This window comes from Esox lucius, chromosome 17 (assembly GCF_011004845.1).
Source record: "Esox lucius isolate fEsoLuc1 chromosome 17, fEsoLuc1.pri, whole genome shotgun sequence".
NCBI classification, from domain to species: Eukaryota; Metazoa; Chordata; class Actinopteri; order Esociformes; family Esocidae; genus Esox; species Esox lucius.
In genome coordinates, this window is record NC_047585.1 from 32,231,265 (window position 1) to 32,251,030 (window position 19,766).

General features: G+C 39.6%; 2 protein-coding genes across 5 annotated transcripts; both read left to right on the forward strand.

Annotated features, from left to right (window-relative positions):
- Positions 1 to 1,148: 1,148 nt before the first annotated feature.
- On the forward strand, positions 1,149 to 6,938 carry pnp4a (purine nucleoside phosphorylase 4a). The gene is made up of 6 exons (XM_010881384.3): positions 1,149 to 1,750; positions 2,247 to 2,410; positions 2,973 to 3,076; positions 4,973 to 5,148; positions 5,764 to 5,954; positions 6,221 to 6,938. The coding sequence occupies exons 1-6, from the start codon at positions 1,728 to 1,730 to the stop codon at positions 6,436 to 6,438; spliced, it is 876 nt and encodes a 291-aa protein (XP_010879686.1). The 5' UTR covers positions 1,149 to 1,727; the 3' UTR covers positions 6,439 to 6,938.
- Positions 6,939 to 7,078: 140 nt separating this feature from the next.
- On the forward strand, positions 7,079 to 17,161 carry c17h20orf96 (chromosome 17 C20orf96 homolog). Of its 4 annotated transcripts, XM_010881381.4 has the most exons (11): positions 7,091 to 7,171; positions 7,575 to 7,697; positions 8,187 to 8,382; positions 8,530 to 8,666; positions 10,364 to 10,522; positions 12,947 to 13,046; positions 13,326 to 13,483; positions 13,571 to 13,672; positions 13,895 to 13,981; positions 14,217 to 14,335; positions 16,378 to 17,161. In XM_010881381.4, exons 2-11 carry the CDS (start codon positions 7,641 to 7,643, stop codon positions 16,436 to 16,438), a joined length of 1,176 nt encoding a protein of 391 aa, XP_010879683.3. In that variant the 5' UTR covers positions 7,091 to 7,171; positions 7,575 to 7,640; the 3' UTR covers positions 16,439 to 17,161. The 4 variants fall into 4 exon arrangements, with proteins under 4 accessions (XP_010879684.3, XP_010879683.3, XP_010879685.3 ...); XM_010881382.4 differs by lacking the exon at positions 7,575 to 7,697 and having other exon boundaries at positions 7,079 to 7,171; XM_010881383.4 differs by lacking the exon at positions 7,091 to 7,171 and having other exon boundaries at positions 7,401 to 7,697; positions 10,385 to 10,522.
- Positions 17,162 to 19,766: the final 2,605 nt, after the last annotated feature.

Consider the following 19,766-nt stretch of genomic DNA (forward strand, 5'->3'; position numbering starts at 1 on the left):
ATCCAATCTTGATTTTCAGTTTCTTTACCAAATTATTAATAACTGTTTTAAATTATTACTTTTAATGAAGTGAAATACCAAGATATGTATTTATGAGTGGGAACTCCTTCTGCTCAGTCCAGGACAGTAATTTTAACATTGCATGAATCTGCCATTTTGGAGAAATTCTTCAATTGTAATGCATGGAGAATTGTTAACGTCTCAAACCACAGTGTAAGGGGGAAAAATACATTTCAGTCCTGTTCCACGCAGGTTTATTATATTTTATCTTAATTTAAACTCCTTAATTATTCCCCCCCCAAATATACAATATGTATGTGTTTCAGTGGAAAGATTCATCTATTAATTATTTCTGGGGAGGTGCCGTTATTCCTTCCATATAAGAAAACGTTGCCCATGTTCCAAACATCCTGTCAGTATTACTTAAATTCTGACAGGATACACATTTGCAACAACAATTCTGGAATATATATTCCACCTAGCTTGTAGCATTTGACAGCAGAATTGATCTAGGGCGGGGGGGGGGGGGGGGGGCTGGGGGGCGTTAGATATTCATGTAATATCTTCCACAAGGTTACAGTTGTACATCTGAAAAGGGGAAATAATTGGTAATAGGTTGGTAATTTCATGGATCTTGTGAGGTTCTCAAATTCTATTGCGGCAGTCCCGTGCTTTGGATTTTCATAGGAAGCCATTCAGGAGAGGAATAATGGACCTCATATGCTGACCTGCCTGACCTGCGTCCTCCCTGTTCTGTCAGAACTCAACTGGACTTGGCCAGTCTGTCTTGACAATGTCCATATCTATTTTTAATTGTATATGTGTAATTTCAAGGTGCTGTGTTGTTGTGTATTGATTCTCACAGGGTTGAGTGCTGTGTTGTGTATTGATTCTCACAGGGTTGAGTGCTGTGTTGTGTATTGATTCTCACAGGGTTGAGTGCAGTGTTGTGTATTGATTCTCACAGGGTTGAGTGCTGTGTTGTGTATTGATTCCCACGGGATTGGGCTCTGTTTTGTTGTGTATTGATTCCCACGGGATTGAGCTCTGTTTTGTTGTGTCTACATTCTATTGTATTGACCCTCTATTTTGACTCTCATCCATCGTTCCAACTGGCTTACTCACTAAAACATTGGAATGCTTGGATTGTCTTGTCCTAAAGAATGTTGATTAACATGTGTCTTGTGTGTAGGCCTGATATACTGGTCATTATATAGTTGCACTTTTAGGCAGGCAGGGTATTACACATAGAATCTTTAATTAACCTTCTCCTCAGGTTAATGGGTATAAAACTGGCCAATAGTCAAGATTGTACAGTACAAGTCAGATTTAGGCCTTGACAAAATAGAAGGATGTGTATCCTTACATAGTTACTTAATGTGCTGCTCCAATATAATTTTTCCCTTAAGTACACAAACCCATGACACACCTCTCTGCTAGGGAGTATTTAATTTGTTAATGCTACTGGCCATGGGAGTGTTGTGACCAATCAGGGACCATGTGACTACTCTGGAACCAGCACATACTCTAGTGTATTTAACTGCATCCAGAAATGCTGGGACTTTATTCAGACACCAGTGTGCCCAGAGGGTACTTAGTCTAGATCTACATTACTTTGTGTATCATCTACGGTGTAATCCTTCATAACAAATACACCAAGATCAACAACAGCGTTATCTTTTTTGCCATATCAAGAGCAACTGTTCCTCAAATAAATAACCTTCAAAATGCACAGTAAAGACCAGATATGGTAAGTCCTTACTTCTTCCAGAATGATCTGTCTTTAATAGATTTGTTTGCTGTTGTTGGTCAGTCACTATACTTTTTACACAATATAGAAATATGAATGTTGTTTCATGCCATACTTTTGCTTTAACGATTTTTAGACGTACAGACACAGAGGCAGTCTTCTGTGACTTCTGCTTTAGTTTCTTGCTCCGCTTAGGTTGTACAGATAAATTCCTTTGCTGCAGCGTTATGACAACGATAACTTAGACTGAACACAAGTAACTAATGATTCCTGTAAGGCAACACTCATGTGTTCTGGCACTGACTTAGAACAGTAATGAGTGTTAAGTTATATCCCCCAAATTCTGCATAGCCATTCCAGGACCAGCTGTCTGAGAATATGTCCCATTCTTTCTAGAATGTGGAACAACTAGATTGTCAGTGAGAGGAACACGACACAATACAGTATCTCTCTCGACGGTTTGAATTGGTGTTCACCTCTCCCTGTTCACTCTCAGTCATGATGACTACCAGAAGACAGCCAGCTGGCTCCTGTCTCAAACACAGCATCGTCCCAGAGTGGCCATCGTCTGTGGATCTGGACTGGGCATGCTGGCGGACGCTCTCAAGTGCCAGGACTCCTTCCTTTACTCTGACATTCCTGGGTTCCCACAGAGCACAGGTAGGACAAAGTGACTAGAGAAAGATTGAGAGAGATTAGGAGAAACTCGAGAGAAAGACAGAGAGAGAATGATGAATCTAAATTGAGAGGGGGACTGTGGTTTGTGTAACATACAATGACAATAAGGTAGACAGTAATAAGGAACACTTTCTACCTGACGCACAAATGACCATGATGAAAATAACTTGGAATCTTAATAAAAGTCACTATTACACTTTTATATGTAGTAAGAAATGTAATGGTGTCATTAAAAACCTATGTTTGTGATATGTGTGTGTCTGTGTGTGTGTGTGTGTCTGTGTGCGTGCATGTGCCTCTGTATTATGTAACGGGGGCACAGATGTCCCCAAACTGTGGTAAAATCAGAAAAAGTGACTAATGGGGGCTATTTTTTTAAGGTTAGGGTTAATGTTAGGTTTTGCTTTAGGGCAAGGTTTAGGGTTTGGATTAGGAGTAATAAAAGTAGGATTAAAGGGCAATTAAATTTGGTTTCCCCATTTACACAGCTAAGTAAACATATTTGTTGCACTGTGTGTGTGTGTGTGTGTGTGTTGTTTCGCAGTGCAAGGACACGCTGGAAGACTGGTATTTGGGGAGCTGAAAGGGAAGACGTGTGTTTGCATGCAAGGCCGTTTCCATATGTATGAGGGACACTCACTTTGTAAGGTCAGTACCACATTACAGTGATCCATCTCAACGAACAATGAAAAGATTACCACAACTACTTGGCAAATGGGAAATATTTGTAGTATGCGACAAAGGAAACGTGTATTTTTCTCTCTGGCTTTCATTTGACCCATGGGAAATTAAAAAGTTGCAAGACAAAAGTAGCAAGATTTGAGACGCATTTGAGACGCACACAGTCATAGCATCAGACCTTGATCACGTTGACTCGCATCACATGGCTAATTCACTGGCACGCTAACCACCGTGCCAATCAATGCTGCTATTGTCTTCATTACACAACTCCAAGTTCTGTTAATTCGGCTCTGGGCTCAGGCAGTTCCTGAAAGGAAATGTAGTACAACCTTGTTTCCAAAAAAGTTGGGACGCTGCATAAAATGCAAATAAAAAAAGAATGCAACGACAAATAATGTATCCCTGTATTCAAACTGAAAATAGGACAAAGACGATATATCAAGTGTTGAAACAGAAATGTTATTGTTTTTGGAATAATACATACCCATTTTGAATTTGATGCCAGCAACATGTTTCAAAAAGTTGTTACATGGGCATGTTTACCACTGTGTTACATCACCTCTTCTTTTAACAACACTCTGTAAGCGTTTGGTAACTGACAAAATCAATTTCTGTAGTACAGGATTTCAGCTGCTCGACAGTTCAGGGTCTCTTTTGTCATAGTTTTTGTTTCATAATGCGCCAAATGTTTTCAATGGGTGACAGGTCTGGACTGCAGGCAGGCCACTTTAGCACCCGGGCTCTTTTACTATGGAGTCATGCTGTTGTAATACATGCATAATGTGGTTTGGCATTGTCCTCCTGAAAAGATGTCGTCTGGATGGCAGCATATGTTTCTTCAAAACCTGTATATATTTTTTAGCATTAATGGTGCCTTCACAGATGCGGAAGTCATCCATGCCATGTGCACTAATGCACCCTCATACATCACGGATGCTGGCTTTTTAACTGTGCACTGGTATGAAGCCGGATGGTCCCTTTAATTTTTAGACCAGAGGATGCGGCGTCCATGATTCCAAAAATTTATTTAATTTCTGATTCAATCATTTCAAAGAAGGTGGCGGCAGTTCTGGATCTTGTTTATATATGGTTTCTTCTTTGCATGGTAGAGTTTTAACTTGCATTAGTGGAAGCAGCGAGATACTGTGTTCACAGACAATGGTTTTCGGAAGTGTGGACATCTTCCAAAAACCAAGGGCATCCAATAATGATTTTCAGCCTTGTCCCTTGCAAAAAGAGATTTCTCCTGATTCTCTGAAATTGTTTCATGACATTATGTACCATAGATGATGAGATCCCCAAACTCTTTGTATCTTTACATCGAGAAACGTTATTCTTAAATTGTTGCATTATTTGCCCACGCAGGCTTTCAGAGTGGTTAACCCTTCCCCATCTCTCTTGAATGATCTTTTAATACCCAATCATGTTACTGACCTGTTGCCAGCTGATGTAATTATTTGTGTGATATTCCACCAGGTTTAGTTTTTTAACATTACACACAATTTGTCTCCTCCGTTCCCAAACGCTTACAGATTTTGTTGTAAAACAAGAGGTGATGCAACACTGCGGTAAACATGCCCCTGTCCCAACTTTTCTGAAACGTGTTGCTGGCATCAAAGTGGGCATATATCTTTCAAGAGACAAAAACACTTCTCAGTTTCAACGTTTGATATGTTGTCATTGTAATACTTTCTATTGAACATAGAGTTTCAATGATTTGCACATCATTGCATTCAGTTTTTATTTACATTTTACGCGGCGTCCCAACTTTTTTGGAGACGGGGGTTGTACTACTACGAGCTCATTGTGTTCCAACATGTTTTGGGTTCCAGCGTTCACCTTTCTGTCTCGTTTCGTTCTCAGACCACGTTTCCAGTACGGGTGTTCAAGCTGCTGGGGGTGGAGACCCTGATTGTGACCAATGCAGCAGGCTCACTGGCAGACAGCTACCAGGTTGGAGACATCATGATCATCAAAGATCACATTAACTTCCCTGGTCTGGCTGGGCTCAATCCCCTCAACGGACCCAATGATGACAAGTGAGATCTTCTAGAGCAGTGTTTCCCAAACTTGGTCACGGGGACCCCAAGGGGTGCACGTTTTTGATTTTGCCCTGGCACTCACACACCTGTTTCAAATTTTGCCCTACCACTTGATTGATGTAGTCAGCCTATCACCAAGTCTTTAATTTGAATCAGGTGTGTAAGTGCTAGGGCAAAAACAAAAACGTGAACTCCTTGGGGTCTCCAGGACCAGGATTGGGAAACACGTTTACATGCACCACTAACGTGTCATTCATCCACAAAACTGGATCTTGAATTGATCTTGTCTTTTTACAGTCATACTGTAAGATCATAATGCACCTTTTAATCATCCACACCAGTCTTAAAATGTGGGCAGAATCTGAACATGGACAGAGTCATGACAAGATGCATGTTAGAATCCCCTATAAACAGGGCTTAGGTCAGAGAATCCAACTTTACAATAGTTCCCAAATGAACACAAATGAGTAACAAATGACCACAGTGGTTTCTGTGGTTCAGCAGCCTACACATTGCATCAGATTAAATCATCGCTTGGTGTTCTTTATTCAGCTTCATAAATCAACTGGATGATATACCTTAATGAGAAATCATGTGTTTTCTTTTGACCAGGTTTGGTCCCCGGTTCCCCCCCATGTCTGGTGTGTATGACAAGGACCTGCGAAAAATGGCCTTTGACCTCTGTAAGCGTATGGGTGTCACTCAGTTTGTCCAGGAGGGGGTCTACTGCATGGTCGGAGGGCCCAACTTTGAGTCAGTTGCAGAGGCCAGACTCCTTCACAGATTAGGTGTGGACGCTGTGGGTAAGAAAACACACCCGGGCAGACTCTAGTCTGGTCCTGAATCCCTTTCTTCTTCCAAACAACACCAGACAGCTAGATGTGTCTGTTAAAGTGACTAGTGATTGGTGCCATGACTGGTTACAGTTTCCAAGCAAAATCTTAAATGACATCTGAGATATTCTTTACGCTTTACACTTTCGGTCCTTCATTGAACTCTCTGTCCCCATTGTAATGCATTACTGTATGCTATGAGTAGTCAGAGCTGTTTGTGTTCTGCTCCCTCACAGGGATGAGTACAGCACCAGAGGTGGTTGTGGCTTCCCACTGTGGCATGAGGGTTTTCGGCCTCTCACTCATCACCAACAAGGTGGTGAAAAGCTACGATGACACAGAGTTGGTCAACCATGAAGCTGTTCTTGAGGTCAGCAAACTGCGCTCACAAACATTGCAATCGCTGGTCACCGAGCTGGTTAGCTGGATGGACATCAACAATAACACAGCCTGAACAGAACGAAAGAAGAAGCTACACTGAAACCTATATAGCTACTGTATAATGAAACATGGTGCCCTGGTAGATGTTTGAATATTGTTTATGTTAAATCAACAATAATGTCACCTGTTCAGTCTGTAAATGTTGTACAAAATAGATGAGGTTATATCTAATCCTAATCAGGTTTATAACTGTTTTATATTTTGAATTTGACATGAAACACAGAAATCGACTGTAATTTATAACAATTGAACAACTATTTAACTTACAGTACACAGTTGTTTGCTAACACTTGTTCACAGATAATAATAGTGCAACTTTACTATGCAACTCTATTTCCAATGGGAAGTAAATAAGTATTTGAAATCAGTATGTCACATATTCAAAAAATTGTATAGATGCATACCTTTATGCATATCTAAGATATTGCAGATTTTTTTTATGGAGCTATTAATTAAATCTGTAAAATATCATGTATCAATTTAAAATGTTATTCAATTGCAGCTCAACTTTGATCTGATAAAAAAATATTGTTTTTATGATAATAAAAATCATGAAATTAAATCATTTATGTAATTTATTTTTAATGAATGAACCAATCTAAAAAGATATTTGTGATCATGTGGTAGGAAGTTGCGACGTCATGAATGAGTACGTCTCTTAGCTTATTTTCCGTTGTACTCGGTTTTACTCCATGTCATGTGCCAAAGACGTTTTAGCAATCACAGTAAATGGCAAGGATTGGAGCGTAAGCTAAACTTTCACTATTAGACACCAATTTATTTTTTGGTACACATTCTGTTCTCGAGTAGATGTTTATGAGTAGTAATCATAGACAAAAGAACAGAAATATGATATCCATTGCATGTAATACATTTGTAACGTTTGATCATAGAATTAATAATAATAATACATAACCTTGCCATAGACGCGCCATGTTTTATAAGTTGTATCATTTGCAAATGTTTCGTCGCTCTTCCAGTAGGTGGCAGTCATTCATTATAGTTGGGTTTCATTTTTCAAACATTAATGTGGTTGCTATGACAAATAGAAACGTTTGGAAAAATTCGGAAAAAGGATCTTGTAGTGACTGAAATTAGTTGGCAGGTTGGTTAAGCTAACACTGGAATTACTTGTTTTGTTGGCATTAGGCAAGTTCACATTTGGAATGACGAGTTGGACGACTTTATGACGACTTTATGTAAAAATAGGCTATAATGAATGCACCGCCAAACCATCTTGTCAGTTATATGAAGGAAGATTTCAAGAAGTTGGTAAGTGTTGTCACTGAAAGTGTTATTACAAAGATAAATATATTGTAAATAGAAACAAAATGGTAGAATAGTAGACAAACATACAGACAAACTGACACACACAAATAAGCATGCCAGTGACAGACTGATCATTGCATTACTCAGCAACAAGTGGAAGGGAAGGTCAAATTGAGTTGTGTAGTCATGTCATACTCTAGCAAAGTCTCCTGTTTGGTGCCTGCAGACTTAACTGTGGTCCAGTACAATTCTCCAAGCTTGTTGGTTCATGCTTTCCGGTTGAGCTAGCACTATTATGAGAAGCAGAACAGCTTGTTGGGTTGTGCTCAGGACCCATGTCCCATTCTTTGACTCTCCAGAGCCCACAGGAAGTTGCTATTGAGAGTTTTTGTGATGAGGCAAGGCCATAATTGGATACCACAAAATAATAAGAAAGGGGAGTTAGCAATAGCTGGGGTGAAAAATTATAAGCAATTCTACATGTGTCTGTAGAATTATAGTGAGTGGGAGAGATGCAACAGCAGGGATTTGTATCGGAACAAAAAAAAGTCCCCTCCCTGGGTGATATTGCCCTCAGTTACCAACAAGACTACTGGCTTCACAAGTGAGCAGAAACCAGCCACAAGGCAAAAGCACAGTGGAACAACCTCACCTCCCACCCATAAGAAAACCCCAACTGATAGGTCAGGTAAGGTACCAACTTGTCATTGACTTTGAAACATGTTGGTACACTATGGTGAATGGCTTGATCCATGTGCCAAAGAACATATGAACTGAATTAACATTTGTATTAATTTAACAAAGAAACGATGAGTTCTTGGTTTGCGTTCTACAGGCAAGTCCCATCGAAACATTGTCCAAGCAGAGTCTGCCCTGTCATATTTGGGTCGACTCAGTCATCAGAGGAGTAAAGGAACAGTCCATCTGGACCCAATCTCTTTGAAGAAAAAAGAAAATATAAAAACATTAAAGGTAATATATAACGTTAGAACACATCATAAATTGAAGAATACAATTATATAAAAAGAATGAGAAGAAGAATAAAAATGTGTTTCCTGTTTGAACTTTTATTTTAGATCTCTATTTGTTGTTGTGAATTTTGCACACAATTGCCAACATCAAGCTTCCATTGAATGGGATTGATATAACATTGAATAATCAACACAGTTTGATACACAAATTAATTTGTATTTGACACTTATTATAATATAATTTTTACCTCTTGATCTAGGGGAAAAATCTTCCATTACATTCCATGTTGAACATCCAATCCGCTCAAAAGGAACTAAGGAAACGTGTAGACCAGCCAGTGTGGACCTATGCGGTTAGCCATAGGAACATGGTGGCTGCGGTTAGCCATAGGAACATGCGGTTAGCCATAGGAACATGGTGGCTGCGGTTAGCCATAGGATCATCGTGGCTGCGGTTAGCCATAGGAACATGCGGTTAGCCATAGGAACATGGTGGCTGCGGTTAGCCATAGGAACATGGTGGCTGCGGTTAGCCATAGGAACATGCGGTTAGCCATAGGAACATGCGGTTAGCCATAGGAACATGGTGGCTGCGGTTAGCCATAGGATCATGGTGGCTGCGGTTAGCCATAGGAACATGCGGTTAGCCATAGGAACATGCAGTTAGCCATAGGAACATGGTGGCTGCGGTTCTGGCCTTTCACAGACCTTTTCTTCAAAAGTCTCTCAGTCACTAAAGATCCTAACTCCTGATCGTGTTCTGCACGTCTTTATTCTCTATATGATCTTTACGTATTTACCCCCCCCCCCCCCACCACCAAATATATTTACCTTTCAGGACTTTTCTTCTGGTGAACCTGCCTGTGTGTTTATTGCTGATTTCATATAGTAGATGTGGTAAAGAGTCAACAGAACTAGACCAAACAGTGGAAATGCCATGGAATCCTATGGGGAAAGATCTCAAATGCATTTAGTCACATGCTTTGTATGTATCACACACCATGTAGAGAAAACAAATCAGAGTACTAAATGCAGCACCACCAATTTATGTAGTTTTATGTATGAATGTTTGTATTTATTTATGTATATTTATGCTAGCTATTATAACCGCTTATTTCTGTGGGTGATAGCATTTGGCAGTCACTTATTCTAAACTTGAATAGGAGATTTTCTTAATGTTATGCAACAAAAACAGACAAATATATCAAAATCATAGCAATGTATCCACATCCTAGGTCTGTTACAATAAATAAATTAAAATGGATTATTATTAGCAGACAATCAGCGTTTTGACCACAAAAATAACTACATTTGTGATGATGTAGGCTTATCTATGTGTTATGTTATATTATAGTCTAAGTTGCTGGGGAAAAAAACGATTTTGTCTGCTTGTTTGCCAACTGCTTTGCCACTGTTTGCTATGATCATGGAATTACTTCAACACCAGTTCCCCATAATTTATTTCCTTCTAAATAGCCCAAAGGCTCATCTAGGCTATTCTTTGAAGGCTGTATTTCTCTTCCTGGGATATTTCTGTCCTGTTACAATTACATTCACAACACAGAGACTTTTTTGTTATTTCTGCATAACTAAGTAATGTTTATAATAGTCCTTCCTACAGTATAAATCCTTTTCCACACAAGACAAAGAGTTGGTATGGAACACATTTTTACGTGTACATTGTACATGCATTTACAGTTGCTGATCATGTCTAGGAAGAAGGCTCTATTGGAGCTGGAGGAGCACTGTGCATCCATTCAGGAGAGCAATGTCCGCATGGCTGGGGTGATAGAGAACACAGACAGACACTCGGTTTCCAGTGCCAGGGAATTCCTAATCCGTCATGAGAAACTAGGGGTGAGTAAGGAAAGTATCTGAAAAGAATATATATCAAATATATAATGTATTTTATATTTCTATGCATGGGTATCTGCTCCATGGAGAGCCAAACAAACTTCTGTCCTCAGACTTAGTTCACTCTAGACTGGGTAAGTGAATAGCTACCTGCTGTACTCATACAGTAAGTGACTCTGCTGTGTATTAGTATAATAGAAGTACCAAGTCTCAACACACACTCTGACAGTTAGTTTGGCAATAGCCGGCTATTCAACTGGGAGCCCTTTCATTAAAGGCTCTCTGCAGACCAAAACACAATGTCTTTGAAAATGTTAAATATATTTCCACTTTATAAGGTTAAAATACCAATCTGAAATTATGAAAGATATGACTGTTCTCCTTTTGTGTAAGAGCTGTTTGAAGAAAGAATAAACTAACATAGAATTTTAGTTTGTTTAGTGGAATGGAACTTTTGAACCATGATGCCACAAGGTTAATTGTGTTATAATAATTCTCTTTCTCTTTGATGTACACAAGCTGGACCGGACACGCTAGAAGATAGTGTGACAAAAAGAAATGCATAAATTCCTGAAATATACAGAGCTCAATATAACTTTAGCAATACCTGATTTGAGATATATTTACTGTATGGCATTTGAAAGTTTCTTTAGGAGAAATCTCAGCTAGAAAGTATCTGGCATAATTGCACATCTGGCCCCTGTAAGAACATAGTCAAGTAGCCCTGATGTGCAATAGTATGAGCACAACTTACAGTATCTCACAAAAGTGAGTACACCCCTCTCATTTTTGTAAATATTTGATTATTTGCTACAATGCTTGTATAACAGTGTAAATTTGCTGTCCCCTCAAAATAACACAACACACAACCAATAATGTTTTCTAAACTGCTGGCCACAAAAGTGAGTACTCCCCTAAGTGAAAATGTCCAAAGTGTCAATTTTTTGTGTGGCCACCATCATTTTCCAGCACTGCCTTAACCCTCTTGGACATGGGAGTTCACCAGAGCTTCACAGGTTGCCACTGGAGTCCTCTTCCACTCCTCCATGACGACATCAACGAGCTGGTGGATGTTAGAGACCTTGTGCTCATCAACCTTCCATTTGAGGATGCCCCACAGACGCTCAATAGGGTTTACGTCTGGAGACATGCTTGTCCTTCACCTTTACCCGCAGCTTCTTTAGCAAGGCAGTGGTCGTCTTGGAGGTGTGTTTGGGGTCGTTATCATGTTGGAATACTGCCCTGCGGCCCAGTCTCCGAAGGGAGGGGATCATGCTCTGCTTCAGTATGTCACAGTACATGTTGTCATTCATGGTTCCCTCAATGAACTGTAGCTCCCCAGTGCCGGGAGCACTCTTGCAGCCCCAGACCATGACACTCCCACCACCATGCTTGACTGTAGGCAAGACACACTTGTCTTTGTACTCTTCACCTGGTTGCCGCCACACACGCTTGACACCATCTGAACCAAATAAGTTTATCTTGGTCTCATCAGACCACAGGATATGGTTACAGTAATCCATGTCCTTAGTCTGCTTGTATTCAGCAAACTGTTTGTGGGCTTTCTTGTGCATCATCTTAAGAATAGGTTTCCTTCTGGGATGACAGCCATGCAGACCAACTTTATGCAGTGTGCGGCGTATGGTCTGAGCACTGACAGGCTGACCCCCCACCCCTTCAACCTCTGCAGCAATGCTGGCAGCACTCATATGTCTATTTCCCAAAGACAACCTCTGGATATGACGCTGAGCATATGCACTCAACTTCTTTGGTCGACCATGGCGAGGCCTGTTCTGAGTGGAACCTGTCCTGTTAAACCGCTGTATGGTCTTGGCCATCGTGCTGCAGCTCAGTTTCAGGGTCTTGGCAATCTTTATGTAGAGCAACAATTTTTTTTTCCTCAGAGAGTTCTTTGCCATGAGGTGCCATGTTGAACTTCCAGTGACCAGTATGAGGGAGTGTGAGCACACCTGCTCCCCATTCACACCTGAGAACAAGTCACATGACACTGGGGAAGGAAAATGGCTAATTGGGCCCAATTTGGACATTTTCACATAGGGGTGTACTCACTTTTGTTGCCAGCAGTTTAGACATTAATGGCTGTGTGTTGATCTATTTTGAGTGGACAGCTAATTTACCCTGTTATACAAGCTGTACACTCACTACTTTACATTGTAGAAAAGTGTCATTTCTTCAGTGTTGAAAATATATAGTCAAATATTTACAAACATGTGAGGGGTGTACTCACTTTTGTGAGATACTGTATGTTGTCTTGCGGAACCTGATATTGTCCTTGAGATGCATATTATTCTACTATATTGTACTGACCTTTGTACTGTTTCATCCCCACACAACCAATTATAGCGTGATGTAAGAGCATTCACTTGGTGTCTTGAATAAACCCATTTTGCCCTGTTTTTCTGTAAGAGTTTGATAGCTGCTTTCAATGACTGGAGCCTCTGTCAGACTGGACAGGCCAAGACAGAGCTCAGGGATGCTGCAGATGCTGCGAATAACACTCTCTGGGGTTTGTGGTGATATTACTTTTCTTCTTTAAATGCAGACAAAACAACACGTTCCGTTCTATTGAGTTTCTTGAGGCAGAGCGAGATCTTTAAACCATTGTAGTTAACATGGTATTATAGTAAGTATGCTGGTTAAATATGAATGTACCATTTAGTTTTACAGTAATGTGCCTGTGACTGTTCTGTAGTGTGTGTGTGTGTGTGTGTGTGTCACAATGTAAGGACAATCTGATTTAGTGATTGAAGTCTCGGTGTAAGCCCTTTGTGTGTTGCCTTGCTAGGTCTCCATGAACAGCTGAGAGGCGTAAAAGCGGAGCTAGTTAAGGCCCAAGCGGAGCTCCACACTCTGAAGACCTACAAGGACAAAGAATACCCCATCAAGGCCCTGCGTATCGCTGAGATGAAGAGAGATGTCGAGAAACTCAAAGAGACACAGCAGGTCAATAACTTGTCCACAGGCGATGGAAACTTTCCCCAAAAGTTCACATAAGGCTAATCATCTCTGTCCTGTTTATCTTTGTTTCAGGAGGAGTATGAGGATGTGAAACTTCTGTGCCAGACAGAGATGTTGAACCTAAAGAGGCGATCCCAACAAAAAGAGCAGGAAGTACTCTCTCTGATTGCCATGGTAGGATGGATCAGTGTCTATGAGGGTTTCTGTGTTGTAGATAAAAAACAGTATACATCACACTGTCAGCTCAAACACATGGGTCTATTGACTCTTGATTCCAATCTTTTTTTCATGTAAAAACCTTCAGACATTTTTTAAGGAAATTTGGTGTATTGGTGCAAATGAAATTAAAGTGGACCTTATTGTCATGGCTTTAAACATTTTGCTCTTTGTTCTCAGCAAAATGTTTCATATATTCCTTGTGTGGTCAAAATGATGGCGTCACATAATCAGACACTGAAGAAAGAGATTGTAATACATAAAAAGGTTTGTCTTTAATTAATTATTGTAAAATAAACTATGCTGATTATTAGTTAATACAGAAATGTTATTTCTGGTTATTAATGTGATGCTCCATCTAGCCATAAAAGTTGATAATGGACTCAGACTCACATTCATTCTATACACAATGAGATCATCACCCACATGGAATTATGGAATGATCTGAAAACAACATGGTCTTCCTTTTCTGTGCAACTCACTTATGCTTTTAACATTTCAGGAAATAGCTGAACTGGAGCATAAAAACCAAGATCTTATCAAAAGTATCCAGGAACTTCAATTATCACGGGCAGACTTTAGGAAAGAGATCTTCCGAGACGTTTTCCCCAAATCAGAGAAGTATGTCAAGTCAAGGTGATAATGGGCATTTAACTGTACAATACTGCTCTTCATAGACAGTAAAAAAGTTAATGGAACTTTACCTAAATAGTGGCAATGTCACAGAAAAATACATATTTTTCTATAAAATAATGGTGCCAATCATATTTATAGGGATTGTATAATCTCTTTTCTTCTTTTAGCTCTATAATCCAAAAGTTTCAATTTCAACTCAAACTATTTCTGTGAGGTTTTTGTATATATTCTCAGCTTTTATAGGTAATTATACAGCAAGACAACCCAAAACATAAAAACTAACAGTTTTTAGGGCATAGAAGTAGACATTTCTTGACTGGATAAGTCTATCTCTAGATTTAGATCCAATTGAACATGCCTTTCATTCGCTGAAGATGAGATTTAGGGCCAAAATCCATCAGAACCGAAAACAGCTAAAGAAATTACGAGTGCACTGCATATTTGCCTTCTTTTAAGGAACTATTAAGTAGTTGAGAAGGATCTTAGCAATAACCATGACAATGTTGAAATATCAACCATATTATGTTCATGCCCAGTGAACTGTTGGATTATTTATCTATACTGTGAGAAATCTATGAGTGTCATAAAAGGATCTGGACAAAACTAATAAACAATGTAACAGGAATGTAAACTTTTCCTTACTAGTATCATTAAAAGCAATGTCTCGGAAAGAGTAATGGGGTATCACCATCTAATATTACCCACGTTTGGAAACAGACTTGTTGCACCTTCTTAAATTAATGATATTAAAGGTTAATAAGACGCTCACATTTCCTCTCAGCATGTTCCAAAACAAGATGACACTCCATGCTGTAGACCATGAAAAGCCCTTACACACAACCCATTAAATATTGAACAATGTAGTGTTTTCCTCTTGGGGAATACAGTACATTCATTTAATGTAACATTTGACTTGAGATTGAATGCAAAATCGTGGTTTTGAGAAATGTCTTGGGGAGACATCCAGCATTTCACCCAGCATCTGACATGTTTTAAGCCTCTGAAGAACTATAACATATGAAGTGCAAGTGCAGATGTTCCATATGGAATGAACTGTACTTGCTGACTCATCATTCCCTGGGCTGGTAAACAGGCGGTTCACACAGACAAAACTGCTTTCTCTCACTCTGTTATTATAGAAGTCACTTTTGGGGAGAAAGTATGTTTACTGGAACTGACTCGTTTTTTCTTCTTCTTCTGTGATACAACACAGTCTTCCATAGGGAAACTGCTGTCAGCTTGTTTATTCTGCCTTTCACAATTACTTACAGCAATGGGAGATTTTACTTTCCATTCATTTGTTCTAACTTAGATGGGTCTGTATATAGGATATAAAATGTAAAATGCTATAGGATGTAAAATGTATTATCAGATTTCAGTTAACCTTTGCCAGGCTACAAATCTGTCATGGATTTAAATGGAAAAACACAAATGATGTGCATGTACTGTATTTCTTCTTAGTCATTTGTATTTTATACTATTTAATAGTATATTCCCCTACAGTAGAATTGGTTGACATAACCGATCAATCAAACAAGGTTAGCCCGAATACAATGTGTAGATTTGCCCTCCTTCGTAAAACAGACAGCTCATTTTTATCAACCTCCATTATTACATTTTTGGGAATGTATCTTAGTTAACTTGAGAGGCAAATATGAGGCATCATCATGTCTGTCAAATGGTGTAAACATATTATGGTAATGGTACAGCATGTTATTCAAATAGATAATATGCTGTGGAGCTAATGTGAAAGGAAGAAGAGGTTTGGCAGAAGATGTATAAGGAAAGGGACTTCAGGAGGAAGGCACCTAGCTACGTAAAGAGCAAATGGGCAAACATTTGCAGAATATGAGCCGCATATCATGAAGCTTCCAGACCGCTAGCACCAGAGATGCCTTCAGGCAAATGAGCAGAGAAAAGTCAGCAATGACCAATACTTCAGCACAGTAAATGTTCCACTGTATGAAAATGAGGAAATGTTGTACAGTGTACATCACGTTTCTGAATGTGTTACATGTTTATTTCAGATGCACCCCGGATATGGACGTGATCTTAAACATCCCATGTGAGGACTGGCTCCCCATTTAAACGTGATAAGGAGAAACCCTGCTGGTGTGTCCTCGCTGGGGTCTTTTTGGTACACACCCCAGACTGTTGGTTACAGCACACTGATACTACTCAAGGTTGACCAAAAAACGTGTCTTTCTAATGAATACCATGGTTCACATTTATTTCAGAGGCAAAGCAACTTCAATAAATAACATGTTGATTTCTCTGTGGTGGAAACCGATGGACAAAATCCATTTAGCATGCAGTTTGTTTTCATTCATGTATATGGCCCATAATTGGCACTTGAATACATTTTACTGCTCATTATCACATTTGTTAGTGTACACGTCTTCCCGAAAACATTTTGAGTAGATTTTGCGCTATTCAAAATCTCCTCAGAATCTATTAATGTAGTTTTAGGAAGTTTCTGACTGCAATTCACTTAATTGCCTAAATGCATTATGGTGTTTTTGGCCACTTTTTGTAAAAGTGGTGCTGTCGAGCCAAATCAGGTTACCAAACAATTGTCTACTATGCCATGCCAATAATGTGCCATGTCATAAAAACCAGTCACTTTCAAACTTGGAACTTCATGGTTAATTGAGGCATGATAGTGAGTCTACTTGTAGACTATGCATGGATAAACAACATATTACCCATCCAGTTCAAAATGAAATGCTTTAAAAATGGGTTTGTGATTTGCAAAAAGTTCCAGACTGGGAAATAAGCTGACTTTATAAACAGTGCAGTGTCTTCATCAGACCGACTAGTTTGAGTACTTTTTTTGTTTCAGTCGGGAAAAATTCACCCAAGCCTTCTGGGTAGTCGGCAGCTGGGGGTGTGACCTCTACTCCATGAGAGGTTTGAAGGACAGAACTGATGTACAGTCGTAGGCCTACTGCTTTCTGCTCAACCTGAAGCTATGCAGAATACTTTGAAAATATATTTGAATATGCTTTCCTATCATTTTTTTCTAACCAAAATATTTCAAAAGTTTAGCAATGCGATGAAAATAAACATTATACACAGCTCTGAAGAGTGTAGCTTGTCCCTGGTTCTAACCTGAAAAGTAACAACAAATAAAATGAGCTGGTCCGAATAACACAGCGATAACACTGCCGATTAAATTCTTGAAACATGGCACCCGATATATAGAGGAAAGAGTTGAGAAAAAATTCTATAGAGCAAAATGTATAGAAAAAAAAATAAAAGAAAGTGATAATATACATAACCCTGGAAAACTAGCAGTGGTTTAAGAAGAGTACTGAAGAACAAGAAATGGGTAGTAATATTAAATATTATAGATAAGGCAAGTATGGCAATAATATACATAATATACAGCAACCTAGGAGGAGTAGGATTGGAAAATGCACAATATGGGTAGAAGTATTGAATATTTTAGATGCATATGAGTGTAAAATGCTTATTAATTGCACATGAGAGGGAATATTCTAGTGTATATTGAACATACCTGCAAAGACTTGAGTGCATCTGGAATGTTCGTGTGTGAATTGTATGATCATGAATCAGTGTTGTTAGTTGAGGAGGCTGAAGAAAGCCCACCTGTCCTTCAAGATTCTTGTGAACTTTTACCGCTGCACTATAGCCAAACAGAAGGCCCTGCAACATCACTGGTACCCAGCTTCCTGCCATCACAGACCTCCAGCGCAAGCAGTGTCTGTGCAGGGCGCGCGGGATCATCAGGGACCCTTCACATCCATGCAACCAACTGTTTGCCCTCCTACCATCAGGCAGGCGGTACAGGTCTCTTCGGTCCCGCACCAGCAGGCTCAGCAACAGTTTCTTTCCATCTGCTGTAACCCATGCTGCACTTAATCGGGCGTCAGGAAACGCCTATCGATTCACGTTATCAAGTTTCTCTTTAATTTACCAACCTCATTATGTGACTATGAAAGGTGGCAGAAGATATACTAGTAAAATATCGCATCTAGTTAACTTGATTTCCTTTTGGTTTCACCTAGGTAGTTAACATCAGCAGCATAATAATTCAGCACCACTTTTTTCGTCTTTAGCTAGTAAAGGTTGTATAGTAATGTCAGCTAGAGGTGTGCATGGCCGTCTGCTCACCTGACTCCACTACCACCAGCCAGTTGTTCAGATAGCCCTCTGCACCTCATGGGTGGCAAGGCTCCTTTAACCACCTCAACAGAAACGTGTGTGGAGATATGGAGAGACTGAAACAGAGGACTAGAAGTGGGATTTTAGAAACCTGGGCTGGGGAGTAATTAACCCATGGAAATAAGCGCCATTTAGATTGATGGTTGTAAACCAATATTGGGACATATTGACAGTAGTGGCTGGTAAGACAGTGAGCATTGAACTTCTAGACACAAAAATACCCAGAAGTCTAGTTTAGCAGAGATACGGTACGTTTAAGTAACCTTATGCTTGTGCAGGATCCGGAAACATGGCAACTGCCCCGGACAAAGCCAAATTAAGTCAGAAGCTTCAAACTTTTGCAGGAACACAGTTCGTCTCTTGAGTGTAACTGGAGTGCAATCAGCAACAGAAATCACACAAATAGAGACGGGCAAACGCAACACAAGCATGAACTAACCCCAGTCACACCAGGCAAATTGTAAGGAATTAGTAGTAGGCAACTGACAGAAATAGTATGAGTCATAATCCCCTCAAAAACTAGAGGCAAAACTTGAAAGTGTCTCTGCATAATTTCACCATTCTTCGATTGGGGATTTTTAGATCCACTTCGGGTCTGTTTGGTACAGACTTACACCACCAAAGTTTATAGATAAAAGACCTTAAGATATGTAAGTTTAAAATATCTTTAGGCAAATAAATTGTAGAAAGAATTGATGCAAACATGTTGACAAGAACCAGCGGTGTGTCCCAGTAAGACGCCGTCCCACCACAACTTTAAGCGACAATGCCTTTCAGTTGAACTGACACTAACCCATGCAGTTAAAAATGTTCTAAATAAAAATGTTTTTTTTTTATTTAAGCATGATACAAGTGCACTGAAGAGCGAAGGATCAGAGTATAATGTAGGTACCATGGTTATATCACCTGGCTTCAATCAGACTATGCAAACTGTGAAAAGGTGTAAATGGGGAACATCTCAGGCAAGCTGAACAATTTGGTCAAATTTACGTTTTAACATTTACTTAAACATTAAGTGCAGATGTCTTCTGGTCATTTATAACTTCTATTTATGCTTGTAGTAGGGGATACTGGGGATGGTTGTAACACGGGTCAGTTGTAACACTTCCAATTTCTCTAATCAGGAACAACTAACGAATCATCTGATTCACTCTGCACATGCTCAATTCAGTCCTTATTTCACATGTGAAGAAGTAGCACCCTATGGCAGACATGCCCTGTGTGTAAC

Bases quoted from the DNA above. Each gene is read 5' to 3' on its own strand.
- pnp4a (XM_010881384.3), top strand. From the start codon at position 1,728: ATGCACAGTAAAGACCAGATATG. The intron at 2,411-2,972 runs GTAGGACAAAGT...GTTGTTTCGCAG, and splicing joins TGGGTTCCCACAGAGCACAG to TGCAAGGACACGCTGGAAGA. The intron at 3,077-4,972 runs GTCAGTACCACA...TTTCGTTCTCAG, and splicing joins AGGGACACTCACTTTGTAAG to ACCACGTTTCCAGTACGGGT.
- c17h20orf96 (XM_010881381.4), top strand. From the start codon at position 7,641: ATGAATGCACCGCCAAACCATCTTGTCAGTTATATGAAGGAAGATTTC. The intron at 8,383-8,529 runs GTAAGGTACCAA...TGCGTTCTACAG, and splicing joins AACCCCAACTGATAGGTCAG to GCAAGTCCCATCGAAACATT. The intron at 13,982-14,216 runs GTTTGTCTTTAA...TTAACATTTCAG, and splicing joins AGATTGTAATACATAAAAAG to GAAATAGCTGAACTGGAGCA.